The sequence below is a fragment of the Amphiprion ocellaris genome, chromosome 6 (genome assembly GCF_022539595.1).
Source record: "Amphiprion ocellaris isolate individual 3 ecotype Okinawa chromosome 6, ASM2253959v1, whole genome shotgun sequence".
Classification (NCBI taxonomy): Eukaryota; Metazoa; Chordata; class Actinopteri; family Pomacentridae; genus Amphiprion; species Amphiprion ocellaris.
The window spans coordinates 35,201,447-35,220,606 of record NC_072771.1 but is presented as its reverse complement, the minus strand read 5'-3'; the positions used below and the strand labels follow the sequence as shown (position 1 = coordinate 35,220,606).

The following is a 19,160-nucleotide window of genomic DNA, read 5'->3' as shown; positions in this document are numbered from 1 at the left end:
AGGGAGAATAATTGTAGTGTAAAGCCCTATTTGCATGGGATTAGCATTACCTGGGGATCTGTGGTGATTTGTAATAATTGTGGAGGAGGTCGGTTGTCTTAATCCTGTGCGAATGCGCCATGTCACTAATTGGTAAAGTAATGATTCCCCCGCAAATTACCTACTATATTTCACCAAACACCGACATCCTGGGATAATATTAGTCCGTGTGAATCTACATCTCGGTGATTGGGGGGTATTTTAGCTGTTGTTTTTTTATTGCGTAACTTTTTCTACATCTTTCTCGGTTGAATTATGGAAGCTGCAGTGGAAATTATTGGCAGCATTTTAGGAGCAAATGCAGGAGTAGTCCGATACACAACAGGCCTATGGAGCATTCACAGAAACGGGAAAATCAGATCAACAAGAAGAGAGAGATCTGGGAGGACATAGAGATGGATGACATGTGGTAAGCATATCTTTCAACAGGCTGCATCCAAACGTCCTGATGGCCCGTTATCCAGACATCGCTGCCCGCTGTTCTCAAATCATGCTGCTGCTTTGACATATTTACTGTTGCCATGACGACTACATACCACGTTAAAAGTGGTCATTTTAACCCAAACCACAAGCTTTCCATAAACCTAACCAAGTGTTTTTTGTGCCTAAACCTAACGACACCCTAACAATAGTGTTGCTACAACATAGCATAGCAACTTTTAATGTTTTTAAAGTTTATTCGCATGGCCGGTGTCTGTATTTTTTTTTTTTTTTTTGAGGAGCGGCCAACCACTTTGCACATGGATGTGACAACAGCGGATGTTGCGACCTGCACGGATTTGACGTCATATCCGGGCTGTAATGTCACTAAATTCGAGTAAAATACAGACTTCCCTTATCCTGTGCGAATGAACTGCGAGAAACACAGACGTCCTGGGATAATTCACAAATTACCAGACGTCCCCAGATAATACTAATCTCGTGCGAATAGGGCTTAATCTGGTAAACTTTTTATTGAGCCATTTGGAGAAGCGTCGACTGATTATCTTCCTGGTCGATTGTCGTAGCCGATAATTGGCATTTACCAATTATTGGTATCGTTATTTTTATACGATTATTGATAAATTAAATGCTTCAGGTCTGATGCAGCCTCTTCTCTCTGTCCGTCATCACTCTGTGGTCTTAGAAATGTCTCTCAAGCAGCAAAAAATTAACTAGAAACGCAAGTCATTGCCACAAACTACAAAATTAGTTGCTCTGACAGTATGCTAACAGCTAGTGGCTAAGTTAGCCACAGATGACCCTGGAACAGAGTCTGGAAAACAAATACACTTTAAGAAAAATAAAGTAAAATGATAAAAATGAAAGAACAGTGAAATATTAAGAAAACAGAGGAACAGCAGACCGAACTGCAGGAGGCAAACTGATAACTGTGACTGAGAACCGTGTTTCTATTAGCAGCTTTAAAAACAAACTGGAAAACCTGCTTAGGGACACTCAGAACTGCAACCACTGATGTCTTTTTAATTTGCATTTGTGTGTGAGTACGCGCCCATGTGTGCTTTTAAGAGTGTGTGTAATGTTTTATATGTGTTATTTGTATTTCATAGTCCAGCTTTTTTGTGACATTTTAATATTGTGATGTTTTCATTGTGACCTGCCAAGGACAGCAGAATGAAATTAGTTTAAAGCTTCTGTTTAATATTGTACATGGTCCATTTTTAAATAAACTAATTAATATTAATAACAAATCTCAGTCGATCTCACATAAACAGGGGAGTGTCCTTTTACATATTCAGATAGACAGCTACATTCATTCATACCTCTGTCAAAGCTCATCAGTGAGCAAATGTGAAAGACGGGTGACAATCATTTCTTTGACTTTATGACTTTTTGCAAGCTAATATTTCACTTTGCACATTGACTTTTAGCACACTGAATGTGTTTTACTTTGTTTTTACTGTCTCGTTTGGTTTATATTGTGTGTGTTTACTTTCATTCTGTGCTTGTCTTGTTGTTTTTATGGTCTTACGCCCTGAATGTTTTTACTGTTTGTGCAGCAGTACCCCTCTTAATCCTCTAATCTTAATTTCTCCCACAGGAGACAAATAAAGATCTTTGACTTGACAGTTATAGCCTCCCTAATGATGAAGAAACCTAGTTATTAATTACAGGTTCCCTGCAATCATCACAAACCTGTCAATTATTTTCTTAATTACTCGATCAGTTGTTTGGTCAACAATCAACTAAAATGTTAATTAGAGCCTACGCTAATGTTGTCAAATGTCTTGTTTTGTCCACCACATAAAAATATTCAGCGTACTGTTATAGAGAAGTAAAGACACCAAAGAAAATATTCAAATTTAAAAGCTGGAATCAGAGAATTTAGACTTATTTTCCTTTATAATAACTTGTGATGTTTTCTGCTAGAAACCAGTAAGAAGTCCATAAATGGGGGCTCATCTCAAAAGCAGCCACAGATAATCCAAACCAAGCGTGATCTGTCATGGCTAAAATCCACAACCAACCTTGACAAACTGCAGGTCTGTGAGGGCTCGGACGTAGAAGTCGGGTGTGTACTGCTGCGAGGGGATGCTGTTGTTGAGCTGGCTGTTGCTGCCGCTGACGGAGAGCGACTCGGTGCGGTCGGCTCCGCTCAGGGAGGCTGTTCGGTTCAAGCCGCTGAGGTGGGACGGTGAACGAAACTCTGGAAACAGAAAACATTATTAGTGAGAGCTCCTGTTAGTGATTAAAAGATGAAACTGCGTGAAAAACACCTATCAGGCCGTCCTGCGGACAAACTGTTGATCACTACGGAAAGCTGCGCTGTGAGCTTCACTCTACTGCTTCCAAGCCATTCATGAATTCATGGTTCTACGATGCAAACACAAATCAATGAAGACCTCAAGATGCAGTGTGGCTTCGAATGCAGGTTAATGACATGAATGAGTGATTAGCGTCAAACAAGGTGTAATGGATACACAACATAATAATGGCAGTAGCAGCTAAACAAACTATGAGAGAGACAAAAACAGGGACGTAAACCATGAGTTATTTCATCCACTCAGAGCACAACAACTAAGAGATGCATCTCTAACACCCAAAATCAGTGACACACACAAAAATTTTCCAATTGCATGTTAAGCAGTGACTCTGTGTTGACCAGGAAGCCCTACATATGCCAAACTTTCTATTTACCTAAAAATACACGTAGTAGACATCAGTTTTTATTAAAAGTTGAGCAGTGCAGGATGCAAACTAACATGTGGCTTATTAACAGAGGTGGAAACAATGTTCTATTTATTAAATTTTTTGAGAATAAGGAAGCATTGTTTAGTTTATTATGATGCAAATTTGCAAAGTGAATACAAACTTTTACCATCCAACATTGGACCCACTTCACAGAAGCACTATTCAGTCAGTAATATAAAACATAACATGAATAGGAATGAATTCACTGATTAGACTCTGATTTTGTTGGTTATTCCAGATATTATCAAAATAACACCCCCTCCTGTGAAGTAGAAGTACAGAGGAGTATAAAAAGGCTTTAACTGAAGATTGGTTTTATTTTTAATTATTCTGCCGGATGTTTATTTGTTTAATCATTAAAACGTGGGTGAAAAAAAACCCAAGACATTCAATTGACAATGATATTAAACTGAGGGAAGCAGATATTACTCCAATTTCATTCAAGAGATGAATCAATAATCATATGATGGATTAACTGACTAATCGTTCCAAATTTAGAGCATAAAACTGAAACCTGAAATCTTCAAAACAAATTAGCTTCAATCCCTCTTGTTAGTTTCTGGTCCAATCAAAACACCTGGAGCAAGTCTCCATTTGTACGAGTCTTAGTCATATTTGTGAACAGTTTCTCCAACAGCAATTACGCCTAATAACTGACTCAAAGACTTGGCTGGTTATTTTCCACCTCTGCTCCGACACACTGAAACCACCATGACTAACATTCCCGTGTGTCATCCAGCTGACAGTTTAGTTTTTACTGGGGCATGCGAATTAAATTCACCCAAACTAATGGATGTGTCACACACACACGCACACACACTGCACACAGGCTTCGTTACCACCAGGCGTGTATTATTACCAGTAGGTGTCAGTCTTCCAGCAGGGGGCCTCAGTGAGTCATAGGAAACTGTTTTACCTGGACACGTCAACTGCGTTAGCTTTCAGGGAATTAAGCTGGCTAGTTAATCCTGGTTATCTACTGCTGGTTTTACAGTTAGTGGTTAGAATTCACAGAGCCAGGAAATAATATCTAATATGTTGATATTTAAAGAGGGAACTTTTAAGATCCAGTAGGAACCTTTTCCTCAGTTAGAGCCTGTCAACTTGTGAAGCCACGTCCGCGTGATGGAAATTTAGTCACCCATCCAAGTTCACGAGGGTCTGCATGGACTTTCTACAGATGTCCGTACGCAAAACAAAATTCAAGACGGTGTGGACTGGAAACACTGACTGCGCATGTGCAACTTGAGCTCAAAACAAATGTTTAATAAATGCTTCCCCCGTCATTAACAACCTTTTAAAGTCATCTTTAAAACAGCTGCAGTTAAAGCAGTTATTGCCAAACTTTAGAGGTGCTTTGATTTGTCAATCAATGTTATCCAGACACAGTTGGAAGGTCTAAAATCTCCAGAAATCTCGTGCTATGTCCGCCAGCTATATAAAAACATAATGTTTTTATGGTCAAATTAACTTCAGTCTTTGCCACACTCCCGATCAACATTCTAATATTAACAAAACACAACATTTCCTAATTTGTGGCACAAAACCTATGAAAAACCTACAAAGGACTTCTGGAGAAATTTCAATCTTGGAAACTCAACATCATTCAGGGAAAAAAGGGGCATTATACTGAATTTAACAGAGGTCGTTTAAAGTTAAAAGTCACTGGGAAACAGGAAGTACATTCACTCAAATAATAAGAAAAATTCAGAGGTACTTGTACTTGAGTTTTTCCATTTTATGCTACTTTATACATCTACTTGACTACATTTCAGAGGTTAATATTGCACAATGGACAATATACCAAGTTGTTAAGATACAACACATTGTTAAAGGTTAAGCCTGAATTTTCTAACCTTTTTGGCTTCTTGCAAAACACAGTGTGTGGTCAGGTTCACATTTTAGATGTTAACAACTTCCAAATACTGATTTTTCTCTCTAAACTTCTGTCACGGTTTAATTTAATTAAATATTCAAATGAACCAAGACAGATCTGTGATTCAGAACTTGTACTTTCTTTATTCCTCTTCTATTAATCATCCGGTTAATAATTCAAACCGGCTCCACCTGCAGCAGCAACAGTAACAGTAACATGATGCTGACACACTGATGCTTCACTAGTATTAATCTAATGACGTCAAGTACAATAATGCATCCATCACAGGAAGAAAACCAGTACTTTTCCTTTAAACTTTATCTACATTTTTACTTGCAATGGAGTATTTTACACTTCTGTATTAGTATTTCTACTTAAATTAAGGATCTGAATACTTCTTCCACCACTGGGAACATTGAAAATTAAAGGAAAAGCCAGTCTCTGATACAATAACCTAATAAAGCCTGGTTTACTCTGCCACTATATCAGAATTCACATTAAATTAGTGAACCTTTTTAACATAATCTAAATATCTGCATTATAATAATATCAGATTGCAGTGTAATGTTGTTTCAGAGATGGTCACATCTTGTAAAAAGCACAAGACGGTTGCTAGAGCTTTAATTTCCGCAGCTGCAGTCAAATACTCAACACAAATCTTTAAAAAAACTTTAGATTTGCGTCTGTGTGACTAAACCAGCTATAGACCATTCGCTATTTCAACTTCCTGAAACATATTTCACTTTTTACTTTACAGGTATAAAAGCCTTTAGTGTATTTTTAATAAATGTGTTGCTTTAGCTTTTATTAACAATTTGCCACGATTCTGTTCCGAAAAGTCACCTACTGGATCTTTAAGAATTACATTACGTAAAGGTTTAAAAGGAATTAACGTGACCTCGTACTTGAACGCAGAGTGAGTTAGTGTTTTTAAAACTAAAGTACAGAAGTGATGGGATCCAATTCCAAACAGCAATCCTCACACACAAACTCTCATTCAGAATTACAAGACTTGAGTTGGGATTACATTTGGAACTGGGCACTGGTGATTAATTAGTTTTTTTAAAAAATGACTCGTGGTGCTCCAACAGACTACAGCAGTTAATGCACTTTAGTCTATTTAAAACTACAGTTTAAACTACATCATCAAAGCATGGAAAGGACAACAATAACCAAAAAAAGGCTGCATCTCAATAGCTTCACGTTCTCCTCTTCATTTATTTATTGCCAGAGCACGTATAACCAGACACTGATGTGAAACAAACTGAGGAAGAATCGATCTGAAGCTATTAAGATGCATCCAGAGTTGACCCCTCGAGGGGATTCAAGTCCCATCTGGGCGTCTCATGATGTCGTCCCATCCTTTAATCTTAGACGAGCCGTGTGATCTTTTTTCTGCCTGTGTTCCTGTCAGTTTAAGAGCAGCGCTGACATTCTGGCAGATAAACTCCATCAGTTTTCTTCACTTTGCACACACAAGCAAAGTTTCACCTCTGCATGACCGTTGTGTTTCTGGTTTCCTTTTGCATATGTTCATACTGTAGTATTCTTCAAGATTCTACCTGCACAACTCTTGTTTTCGAAATGTCTTTTTGATGAAAGAAATTTGAATTCATGCTGCAGAGCAACATGACCTAGATTAGGAATACATGGATTTATCACCTCCTCGCTGCCTCCCACTCACCCGCTCTGAAAAATAAAAAGCTAACTCAGTATGAACAGATGTAAAGGAGGTAGCTTTGGTTAAACAAAGAGCTTATTTGCCAAAACGTAGCTGCCATCCTGTTACTCTTTGCTGTCCATAAAGGGTAAATCTACATTGAATCACAGAGAGAAGAAAGCTGCTGTTGCACTTCTGGATGTGAAACCTGGACATGTTCCACGGATTTTAAACCAAAGGGCATCACTGATTAGGGTAAATCAAGGTAAATAAAAGTGCAACCTATAATCCATTGTTTCAACCTGTGAAGAGCAGCACAAGAGCGATCTTCTGTCCTCTGTGATGGAGCATTAATTTACCCAGCATGTACAACAAACAGGAACCAGGCCCACCCAGTCAAACTTCCACCCGCCCACCATGAACCCGCCTGTCCTCGGTGTTAAAGGACCCAGACATGCCGGCGTTTACCTGGCAACCGAGAGAACAGAGAAAACCTCTTAAAGGAGAGGAGGCGAGGACGAGGTGCAGCCACTGAGAGGAGAGAAGGTCGGAGGGAGGAGGCGATGGATGGGAAAGAGGGATGAAGGGAGATGGAGGGACAGTCGGTGAGAGACGAGGAGACAGATCTGCTTCCAGACGGGGCGAAGGCATGCAAAAACCTCGCAGAGATTCTGCTCCACTGAAAGAACACCATGTCAGACAACACTGTTTGAAGGTGAGGGGGGATTTACTGAGCTGTTTTCTGAAAGTCTGATCAATCAGTCGACTGGTGAAATGAGAGGATGAGGCTGACGGAGGATGGGAGGTCAGAAAATGAAATAAATAAATAAAGCTCCACATGTTTCTTCCTCTCTGTCTGGAGAACCTGAAAGAGAAATCTGCTGAGCATTAGACAAACAAGAGATAAGACATAAAAGAAAGACGAGTGCTGGGATGAGAACCTTTAGGTCTTTCTATTTATATCATATTAGGTGTTTATTGCAGCATAAATTTCTGTCAGTCTTTGTTCTGGGGTTTTCATCACCTCTGTGCAAATCGATGAGACATAAGGAGCCTTTTCCTTTCATGTTTTAATAAGTGAACCAAACAGTAGTCATTCTCCTAATAATCAGAATCATTTGGGTATCAATTAAAAAATTTCTGAACTGTTTGCAATACAGATTAGCACTTTCACCTTGCAGCTAGAAGATCCCCAGTTTGCGTCCCGGCCTTCCCAGGATCTTTCTGCATGGAGTTTGTATGTTCTCTCTGTGCATGTGTGGATTTTCTCCAGGTTCTCAGTCTTCCTCTCAAAGTCCAAAAACATGCTGAGGTTAACTGGTGATTCTAAATTGTCTGTAGGTGTGAATGTGAATGTATTTGTCTGTCTCTATGTGTAGTCCTGTGATAAACTAGTGACCTGTCCAGAGTGTTCCCTGCCTTCACCCTAAGTTTTCTAGGATAGACTCCAGCCCCCCAGCGACCCTAGTGAAGATTAAGCAGTGTCTGGGAAGTTATTATCACACTGCTGCTGTATCTTCAGGTCAATGAGGATTTTGCTCACATTCCGGTATGTTTCTAACAGCTCAGCTTTTGTCAACCTTGGTTTAATTTTAGGATCTCTGGTAAACAATAAATTGATGCCTGACATCTGATTGATCCAGCTTTTATCAAGCTGATATCGTTTAGTCTAACTTCAGTGTAGAGTAACCGTCAGACGCATGAATGAGAAGACTGAACCGACACAAGCTGACAGCTGAAAGCAATGACAGAAACAGATCAAAACTGGCAGACAGGAAAAAGATAAAAGCCCCTTTTTGTGTTTGAGGAACTGAAAGAGAGCTTGCGTATGATAGGAAGAACCAGAAAAGTGAGTCGACGAGTTCAATGTTCATCAGCAAAAGAGCCACTATTGCATTACACTTGAGCCCTTCCCATGCCCTCAGTGAACTCTCTGCTTCAAAAATACATGCAGAGAGCTCAACTTTTCATTTTACCTGGTACAAAAGAAGATACTTTTACTACTGGGAGGTGAATCAGAGGATGTTAAAGAAGATTGTCTACATAAGCATGTTAAACCTGAGGTAAACTATATTTTAAAAAAACACATTTTAAGCATTTATTTTAACCCTCTGAACAACAAAAACTACTAGCGAGTTGGACAGACATGTTATCTTTAAATAAACACACAGAAAAATCACCATTTCCCACAGCCAGAATCTGTAAAAACACACAGAATTGAGAGACTGTGAATTTTCTTGCGTTTATTGAATGTATCATGAGTGACATCCAATTCCATCTGGACAAACATCTAAGCTTAAAATCAGCACATTTTATCAAAATCATTTTATTCTACATGTTTCATTTAAAGTATTGCCAAAAATGAACTGCTTTTATGAATCAAATTCTGCCAAAAACTAAAAATTTGGGGATATTTGGTGGAACTGTGAAGCCATTAATGTCTCAGCTGTGGTCTACAGTCACGTGACAAAAATTCAGGGACTTTTCTGCTGAACTGCACGCTTTGTTTACACCGAGGAAACGGCAGACAAGCATGGAAACAAAATAAAATGTAAATAGTAAAACATGTGCATATATGTGTGTGTGTAGAGCCACTGTTTTTTCCTGTTTCACATCTGTGGGAATGTTGTGCTTATTAATTCTATTTTTTTCGATTATTTTTTCAGAGTTGTTTTTCATGATTTATGGCCATATACCTTTATCATATTGCACACATCTTTTGTGTCCTGCCTATTTCCAGTCATGTATGTTGTGTCCATAGAGATGCAGGACTTTATATTGCAGTGAAAAATGAGCCCAGAGTGAGTAAAAATGTAAAAACACTCAGAAGCTGCTTGGGGTTCAGAGGGTCCAGCTATATAGACTCTGTTTCAGATAAACATAGAAGTGTTTCAGATAAAGTCGATCATGTGGTCTAACGTCTATTTTAAGTCAAGAAAAACACAATTAGCTTTAAGATTGAAGGTCCTTTGAGGCAAATCAAGTGTTTCAGAACAATGCTGTGAATTACAACATCTGAAAAACATCTGCAACACAGTATTTGTGCGTCTGTTTGAGTGCATGTAAACACACAACTAAACCAGTGGAAAAGCTTGAACTTGTGGAGCAACGGAGACTCAAGGAGCAAATTCCACAAATAGTTTCATGTGAGATTAAGTTGTGCAGAAGTTTCCATCGCGTTTACTAGCTGATTCACATGACTGACCGTGTGTTATCTACATTCATGACAGCCAAGTTTAACAATCCTTTTGACCATTAAAGTCATATATTAAACATATATACACTCACCAGGCACTTTGTAAGGTGCACTTGTAAAATTTAATGCAGTCCAAGCTCTGCTATGAATTCTGCTTTTATGAGATTTCAAAATTATGTTTAACCATCTGAATTACACGAAGACTCAGGTGTTCTTTGCTCCTGTCACATCTTTTATACACTCTGCAGTACAACACAGTCATAATGGCATAAACCATAAAAAGCATAACAAGAAAGTGGAATTATTTTGATTATTTATGTAACAAAAATTGAAAACAAAAATTAAAAAACTTGGAATCAGCGTAAAATATTTTCTACACACTCTAGGTATTATAATATTGACTACATATGTTTTTAATTTATTTCCATACTTGTCTCCTATACACTCTTTTTAAAACACAGCCTGCAGTTCAACCAAACTTTGCTTGAATTTTTGTGATGTGATCATTAGTGCAAGTGAGCCAGAAATGTCTTCACAATTGCACTAATGAGCACAATTTTTTTTGTTTTTTACGGAACCTGGTTGCGGCAAATGGTTTATTTTTGGTGAATTTTTCAATGAGACATCAAATACAATGATTTTGATGAAAACTGTCCATTTCACGTTTAGATTTGGTTAATTTTCTGTATTTAATCACATGTCACAGGTGAGTAGTTTATAAACTATTGGAAAATTTTAAATCTGCCAATTCCTCTTTTATTTATAATTGGTTTTCTATGACATCTGGTGTAATTTAGAGTTGTTGTTTTTTTTTAAGATGCCTGTAAACCCCACTGACAGACTCTGGGGATCAGAGTGTTAACGGTAATGCAGTCCAGTACACAACCACCATGACCTCGATAATAAATCTAAAGTAGATTCATAGCAGAGCTGTTGTATTGGATCGCATTAGATTCACTGGTGCACCAAATGAAGGGGCTGCTGAGTGATCACATACTGAGCATTATTTGAGGTTGCACCTTTGAGAGAAACTGTAATGTTTGCAAGCGTCCACCAGGTGGCGATGTTTGGATTTCTCACTGCAAATTCTGCACTTTTACAGCCGTTTCATCTCCATTATACCATGATGCTATATGTGGATCAGTGACAGACAAAACAGTAAACTGAGTTTTAGCAGCCTATAATAAAATGTCCTTAAATGCTTTTATTACTTGCACTTCGAACCATTGTGTTGTGAGTCATGTTATAATGCTGCCTTATTGTCTACATTTACAGTAACAGCTGAGTTCTTGGTCTACTACACAGTAAATATGGATAAAATATGAACAGTTAAATTCATATACAGTAGGTTAGGTCCATTCATGAAGCCTGGAGTCACACATTTTGTTGCCTCTTGCCTATTAATTTGAATTTTTCTTCTAGTTGGTGTGCTACGGTGTATATTTGTAAACATTTATCAGTCAGAATTAACTACTAGATTACTGATGTTCTCAAAGAAACTGCATACATACACAAAACTGTCCTTAATGCAACTGGTTGGGGAATCTTAAATCCACTGAATTTTCTACATCCTTTTTCAGACAGGCGCTCCTTTTCATTAATCTGACAACATCTGAACGTATAGGCTGAAAGTTAATTTGTTGCTCCAGCTGTTCGTATGAATCTTTTGTTTGGGTTTATTGACTCAAACAGTAGCAGGATCCATATGACATCTCCAAAGAGAGATTTGTGTGCATTTATGTATAAGGAACAACAGTGATCACTCACACAGCTGTCACAATTTATCAGCTGCGGTTAAATAATGTGTTACATAGTGGATTTACAGTTATTCATTAGTTTATTAGTGCATCATTATGCATTATATGTCACTTGCTACATATCCCATGTCTTATTTAAACTGAAACAAACTCTTCACACATGTATTCCATGAAGCTGATGCATGAGAGGGATGAGTGTATCCACGAGGTTCAAAAAGACTAATTCATACTGTCCAGTTTGCAAAGATAAATGTATTAGTGGAACCTTTCAGCGCTCGACCTTCATCAGGCCAATTTATGTTGGCAAGTCAGACACTGCGGGAGTTTGTTTGAACACGTCCCACATCCAAAAAGGTCTTTTCATTCACAACATTTCCCACTAGGTGGCAGTAGAAGCATTTAAGACACCCACAAATACACCACAAATACTGGTTCAACCCTTGAAAATGTATGTAAGACTTCTAGAGTAGAGTAGAGTAGAGTAGATAATTCAGACTCACCCAGAGTGGGAGCACTGAGCGCCATGACACCATAGAACGAGAAAGGTCCGGTCTCAAACTTCATGTTCTCGTTTCCAGCCTCCACCTCCACTCGACCCTGATGGGATCAACAGAAACATGGATTTCAAACAAAGCGGTTTACATTCATTTAGTGCAGGTGAAATCTCTTCTGTAAACTCATCTGTGTGTCATTCTAATACTCCAACAACTGTTCTTTTCCATTATTTATTAGTTACTTCAGTCGGAAATATGAGGACTAATGGAAAACTAAGTTTGGTGAAGTTGCAACCGACAAATGTGAAGGTATTGCTAGATAATAATAATCGCTTGTTATTCACACAAAAGTTACTAAACTTTGTCTCTCGTCGGAATCTATCTCGGGGTATTATTTTACTTAGAAACTCTTTTTTTTTTAAATGTCAAAATGGTGTGCAGAAAGATACAAATGTTTTGTGTTTTTCCCAGAATGGAACCTGCTCTGACAGAATGAGCAGTGAAACATCATGTGACACAAAAAATGTCAAGTGAAGGTACTTTTTGGGTGGCTAATCTGCTCCTTCAGGTTCCAGAGAGTGTTTAATAAAATCTAATCATATCCTCAACCTCCTTTATAACAGAACTAAGGCTGCAAAAAGACATGTAATTACCAGTTAATAAACCCACTATTTTCTTGATCATTTTCAAATATATTCAGCTTGCCATCGTGTATGACAACGAAATGTCCTGATATTTGTGAATCTGTGACCCAAGAAATGTTACTAATTCTAATTAACCCTCTAAATCCCAAAACCTGCTGGCAGACACAAAAGGCAGGCTTTCCTTTGAAAAAAATGACAAAATAACATCATTTATTCTAACAAGAAACTGTAAAAATAGTAAAAAATTGAAAGAGTTTCAACTGCCGACAGGTCCATGAATGTTAAACAAGCATCTCCACCAGGAAAAACAACAAATATATTTAATTCTTTATTTTTAATTTCTAATAAATAAAAAACACAAAAAATAAACTGGTTTAATCACATTATGTGAAGAACTAAAAATTCCGTTTCTCATCACAACTGAGAAAACTCAACTTCAATTAACTGTCGTGGTCAAAACTCAAGGACTTTTTAAATGAGGACAAAACAGGTATGAGACATGCATGGGTATCAAAGGCATGTTTTCTTTTTTTCATTTTTTAAAAAACCGAGATAATACAATTTATCTTAACCAGAAACTGTAAAAACAGAAAAAAATGGCAGATATTGAACTTTCTTGTGGTCTATGAATGTTTGGAAAAACTACCACAATGAGTCTCAAACTGTAACATTAAATGGAAATTAGGTGTTTTCCATTTCATATCTTTTTGAAAAATCTCAAAAAATGAACTGCTTGGTTTAATTTCATTCTGGAAAACATTAAAAATTCTGTGGTCCTCATCACAACTGAGAAACCAACACTGACTCAACTGCAATCAACTGCAACTTGCAGGCAGTGTTTAAATAGGAGATTGGCATGAAAGACACGTTTCTTCATCATTTATCTTAACAAGAAACTGTAAAAACACAGGAAACTATCAGATGTCCAACTTTCCAACATTCCAAAAATCTATTATGTTTGACATTCATCTCTGTCATGAAAAAAACCACCAACAATGAACATCAAATTGTGACATTTAATGGAAATTAGTTTATTCTACATTTCCTATTTTAGACATATGCCAGAAACAAATAGTTTGGTTTATTCACAATCTGTAAAAAAATAAAAATTCTGTGTTTGTCTTCATAATTGAGAAACCATGACTGACTCAACTGCAAACAAACGTCATTTTTCCCCAAATTCAGGAACTTTTCAACTAAACCGGAGGCCCACATATGGAACTAATTAAAAGTGTGTGTAGTAAAATATTGTGTCGTATGTAGATTCAACACTTTTTCAAGCGTTAATAACACTTGTATTGATTACATTTTTTAAAATTGTGCTAAATAAATGAGAAATCTATTTATATGTTGTCTCTACAGTGTTGCAGCTGGACTTCATATTACAATGGAAAATAAGCCAGCAGTTAGAAAAAATAACACAGGAGCAAAACAAAAGCACTGGTTCAGAGGGTTAAAATGACTAAAAAACAAAGTAGATGCAAATAATTTTTCTGCCTTGTAACCCTGACTTTTAGTTTTTATAAAATTACACAGTTTGGCCTCTAGAGGGCGGTGCAATCACAGGTAAAATCCAGCTGATGTACAGTATTTACTAGTGGCCGTCCTCTGGAGAGACTCTGCATCATCTGTGGGAGGAAACATGTTTACTTTGGCCTTGATTAGACTCCAGTGAGCTCTCAGCCAAACAGAATTCACATCTAACAATAGCGGAGGGATGATGTGATGCAATAAAGAGAAACTGGAGACAGATTCGCAGAAGTTTTTGAAGTGAAAATGAAAATCATTCGAGACGGATGGAGGAAATAGAAGCAGAGAGAGGGAGATGGAGGGATGGGAGGACAGAAGGGGGTTAAGGAGGCCTCTGTGTTGGTACAGATAGTTGGCCCGGATCGGCCCGCTGGAATGTGTGAACTGCAGCAACAACACAGCACAGTTAATCCACGCTGCCATCCATCCTTCCCTCCATCCCTCCATCCTCCCATCCCCCCGCACAGGGACCGGGCTGATGAAAGCATGACAGGTGGTAAAGTAAAAGAGAGAGGAAAAAAACAGAAGGGCAAACGGGACGGTGCAGGGAGCATCTAACAGCAACAACTAAATTAGAACAATCAGCTCAGGATTTAAATTCCAAGATCCAATTTCTCTTTTGTAATTTTAACATGAGCCATCCCTCCGCAGAAGTTTGATTTGTGGAGCATAAAACTACTGATGGATTTGGTTTGACAAAGTTGTGTCGCGCTGGCAAGCTACATGACAGAAATCACAATTTTAAGGCTTTCAAACACATTCAACGTGTCAGGATGGGCTGATATGAGCTTAAAATGATGCTGAGCTGTAAAATTGGTTCCATCTGACTTTAATATTTCAGTTTAACCTTCACATAACCTTAATTAAGTGTTAAAACAAGCCACAACAAAAGATGTGCTCTAAAACGCAACTTTGCCGCAACGTTTCTGGGAGGAACAAAAAGTTAATGAAGCACGTCTGTATGTAAAACCAGACAGAAAGAATCTGATATCGCCATCCCTCGTGCTATTTTAGGGTGCGTGCCAGTTTAGAAACCTGATTATTACAGGAGAGGCGAGGAGAAGGGGGTATGCAGCGGTATCATTCACAGAAGTAACCGAACAGACTGCTTCCATCGGAAATACTCACAAGCTTTTCACAACTATTTTCATCTTCAATCAGAACCTAACACTAAACTGCAAGCAGTTCGTGGCCATTTTTTTTTTTGCTCTCGTCACATTTTCACTGCAAAATAAATCCTGCACCTCTGTGGAAACAGCACAACCAGTATCTCAGTGCAACTCAACAGAAATATCATCCAGTAATTCTAGTTTTTGACAACTTAGATCTTGTTTTTATGGAAACAGCACAACCGTGGCTAGAAGGACACAGAACTCAAAAAATATTTTATAAAACCTGGAAGCAACATTGTACATTTTTCCAAGTGCTCACATGTGATCCCAGATGAGAAAAAGAAACTACATGCAATGTTTTACTACTTAGGTTTATAAGTTGCTTCCATACTTGTTGCCCTGTGTGTAAACAACCTGCAGTTCATCCCAGTTCAGCCAAAAAGTCCTAAGTTTTTATCACAACTGTTTTTCTTTTTGCTCTTTTGCAGAATCTGGTTACTGCAAGCACTTTATTCTTGGTGATTTTTAAAATAAGACGTAAAATGAAGGGAAATATCCCGATTTCAACAGACTGGTTCATCACACAAGATTACTTCAAGGACATGGGAAGGTTGAAATTCCTACAGTTCTTTTTGTTTTTACAGTTTCTAGCACTAATAAATGGTGCAATTATGCTCACCTAATGGTTTAACCCTCTCAACTTACTAGCTGATGTACAAAACCCTTTGGTTTCCTTTGTGTTTGATGGATATGCTTTGATTCTTAAGCAAAATATGATGAGACATCTTCAAAATGAGAACAATCCTTCCATCTGTCAGTGCTCGGTGTGTGGGCAAATTTATTTAACCTTCATTTCAAAAGCAAGTTTCCCTTTGCCAAAGTGTTCTGGTCCAAATTTGTCCAGTTAAATTCACTCACACCTGCTGAGTGCAGCCACAGGCTTTTACCGCTGACCTCTGAGTAATCAGAGGTCAAATGCCTCGTTCAAGGACAAACGGGTGCTGAAAGAGGACCACACCATCACTGCAAATCTCCTCTGGGTGTTGTTAGGTCAGAAACAAACAACCATAAAGAGGATCCCACATTCCTCCAACATCTACTCAGCTGCAAGTATGGAAGGTTCACAGTAGAGCGACTTCCACATTTGACCCTAGATGCTAAGGTTAAACTGCCACTTAAAGCACATCAGTAGACTTAGAAAGATGATAATCACCTCTCAACATATGGTCAACTCTGTGTGCATGTGACAATCAGCCAGGGTCAAATATTTAGCCTGCAACTCGTGATCATACACAAAAAAACCCTGGCCAGCGAGCATGCCAAAGACGGAAGACTCCGATTTGCAGTCGTCCACGCTGCTGTATGACGGGTGTTTAATTTAAAGGGAGGCTCGGGGGAGGGACGAGAGAAAGAATAGAAACAGGGGGAGGTGGAGGACAGGCGTGAGAGGTGTAAAGCCTGCCGGTGTTCCGGTCAGACCCGTTCTCCCAGATCTGCTCTGACAGCACTCAGACCAATATACTGCTCCAACAGCGGGTTTTTATTAAAACTAGATCACTGTGGTCCACCACTGCTGCTGTGATATTACAGAGAATCAACCCCAGACCCAGTCTTTTAGTCATTTCTTCTTTTCTTATGTCTCATATAACTTTTACCCACAGTACTGCAGTCACAGTTTGTAAGATCTGCAATAAAACCTGCTTCAAGCATTAACTAAGGAAACTACTGAACCACTTAAACCTTCTTGATCAGGCTTCACTGTCACACATTTGATGATGTAAGACCAGAAAACAAAGAGAAACACTCACATTTTATCATTTTAAATGTTAGAATTGAAACTCACATGCACACTTTCTAAGCAACACTACCAATGCAGTCAGGACGGGAGCTTATATTAAGTATAATTCTAGTTTCTAAAAACTTAAATCTTATTTTTATAGATTTTGAGATTGTTTCTCTGAGTCAGGATAATATTTTACTTCCTTAACAGAGCATAATAACAGAGATCTGGGAATAAACCACGTCCCTATAATAAAAGTCTGATGAATGGAAAGATCAGACAGGTTTTAAATTACACTGTAAAAAGATAAAAGTGAAAAAACTGTAAAAGTGTTTTAAAGAAATGCAAATATCTGTCTAACGTTTTTTTAAGCTGATTAAAACAGTAAAATAGTGCAATTTTACAATCATAACACTGAAAGACTGAACTGCTATTTGTGAAATTTCAGATTTGTGATGTGGACATTATGTACAGTTATAATCCACTGAGGACATAATTAAGTATCATAACTTTTACTTACATAGCAAGTTTATAATTCTGTATTCAAATGTTCTCTGTGTAACAGCGAGAAAAATACTTGTTATTGACGGTGGTGGCAAAAAGGAACAACGGCCAAACCGGTTATCATGTTGATGGGTGATGTAACCACAGTTAAACTAATCATAGGCGATAAAACAGCGACGGACACTTCAGCCGCTTTCACTTCAAAACCTGAGTTCAGTTTTTGGAACAAACCCAAAGTGTGTTTCCTCCCAGACTCATAAACAGCCTATTATATCCTCTGATAATGAAACTGTGCATAAAGTGGTTAAATTCAAACTGTACCATTTTTTTCTGTTGGTCTCTACTAAACAAAAGTCATTAAACATTATCAATAATTGTCTATACAGACTAAAATTAAACATCTTATCATGAGAAATATGACTATGTGAGACTATAGTTTGACTAATTTTATGTTTTGTCCCTCCATAAATCAAACACTAATTTTGTCCCAACAGGCTTTTTTAAATGAAAATTTGCTGAAAAGCTGTAAAAATCCAACAAAGAATATGTGATACTGTTTGAAAATTGAAATATTCCGTTTCTTTTCTAATCTTGAACTTGAAGTCTTGATTCAGTCCATTATTTCTAATATAGATTTGGTGTCTTTGTTTGCACTAAATCAAATCAAATCGAGTATATTTAAGCGGTGTGTTAAAATCAGGCAGCAACAAGCACAAAAAAGTCATCAATTTGTAAAAGAGAATAGAAAAGTATAGTTTTAAAACAGGATGAAAAGTAATAAGATCAAAGTTTAAGATATAAAAGGATATAAAATACAAAAAAATAGGACCATTAAGAAGTATTAAAAGCCATTAAAAAAAAATGTACGTCTTGACGTCTTTTTGCAGTGGAGGAACATTTTACTGCAAGATGATTAAAAAGTAGTTAATTTTTCCCTCCCTGCGTGTTTGTCATGTACAAATAAAGCACTTTAAATTGCATTCATCTTGTATAAAAGTTGATTTATGAATACAGTTTGATTGATTGATAGTAGAAAGCTGTCAACAAATTGTATTTTCTCATCATTTCCTATTGTTTTTGGCACCATAAAGAACCCACAGGTGATCAGCCACAGTTAAAAACACCCACAGCTTTAATAACGACACTGAAAACACACAAACACACACAGCATATGGGCTTTACTGCCAAAAGAAAGCACATTACCAGCTCTGCTTTCTAACAGAAAGTTGGTAATTACACAGGCCCCACCAGGAAGCACCATCTCTTACTTATTTCTCATTTAAGTTCAGTGATTCGGCTTAAAGTCCAGCAGGAGTGTGTGTTGTTGAGCCGTGTGTGTTTTTGCTGAGACGTGTGTGGGACCTGAACTGTAGGTG

The 19,160-nt window shown here is 37.8% G+C and overlaps 1 protein-coding gene across 3 annotated transcripts in view; it reads right to left on the bottom strand.

The window, feature by feature from the left end:
* The window catches only part of LOC111580400 (metal transporter CNNM4), a 63,276-nt gene that overhangs the window by 5,357 nt on the left and 38,759 nt on the right, over positions 1 to 19,160 (bottom strand). The window contains exons 5-8 of one of the 3 annotated variants that reach the window (XM_035956278.2): positions 12,221 to 12,317; positions 7,236 to 7,298; positions 4,091 to 4,147; positions 2,508 to 2,686 (exon numbers count right to left, since the gene is read on the bottom strand). In XM_035956278.2, coding sequence (XP_035812171.1) covers positions 2,508 to 2,686; positions 4,091 to 4,147; positions 7,236 to 7,298; positions 12,221 to 12,317 — 396 coding nt within the window. The remainder of the gene's footprint in view (positions 1 to 2,507; positions 2,687 to 4,090; positions 4,148 to 7,235; positions 7,299 to 12,220; positions 12,318 to 19,160) is intronic. The other 2 variants (XM_055011355.1, XM_023288130.3) reach the window with 2 other exon arrangements.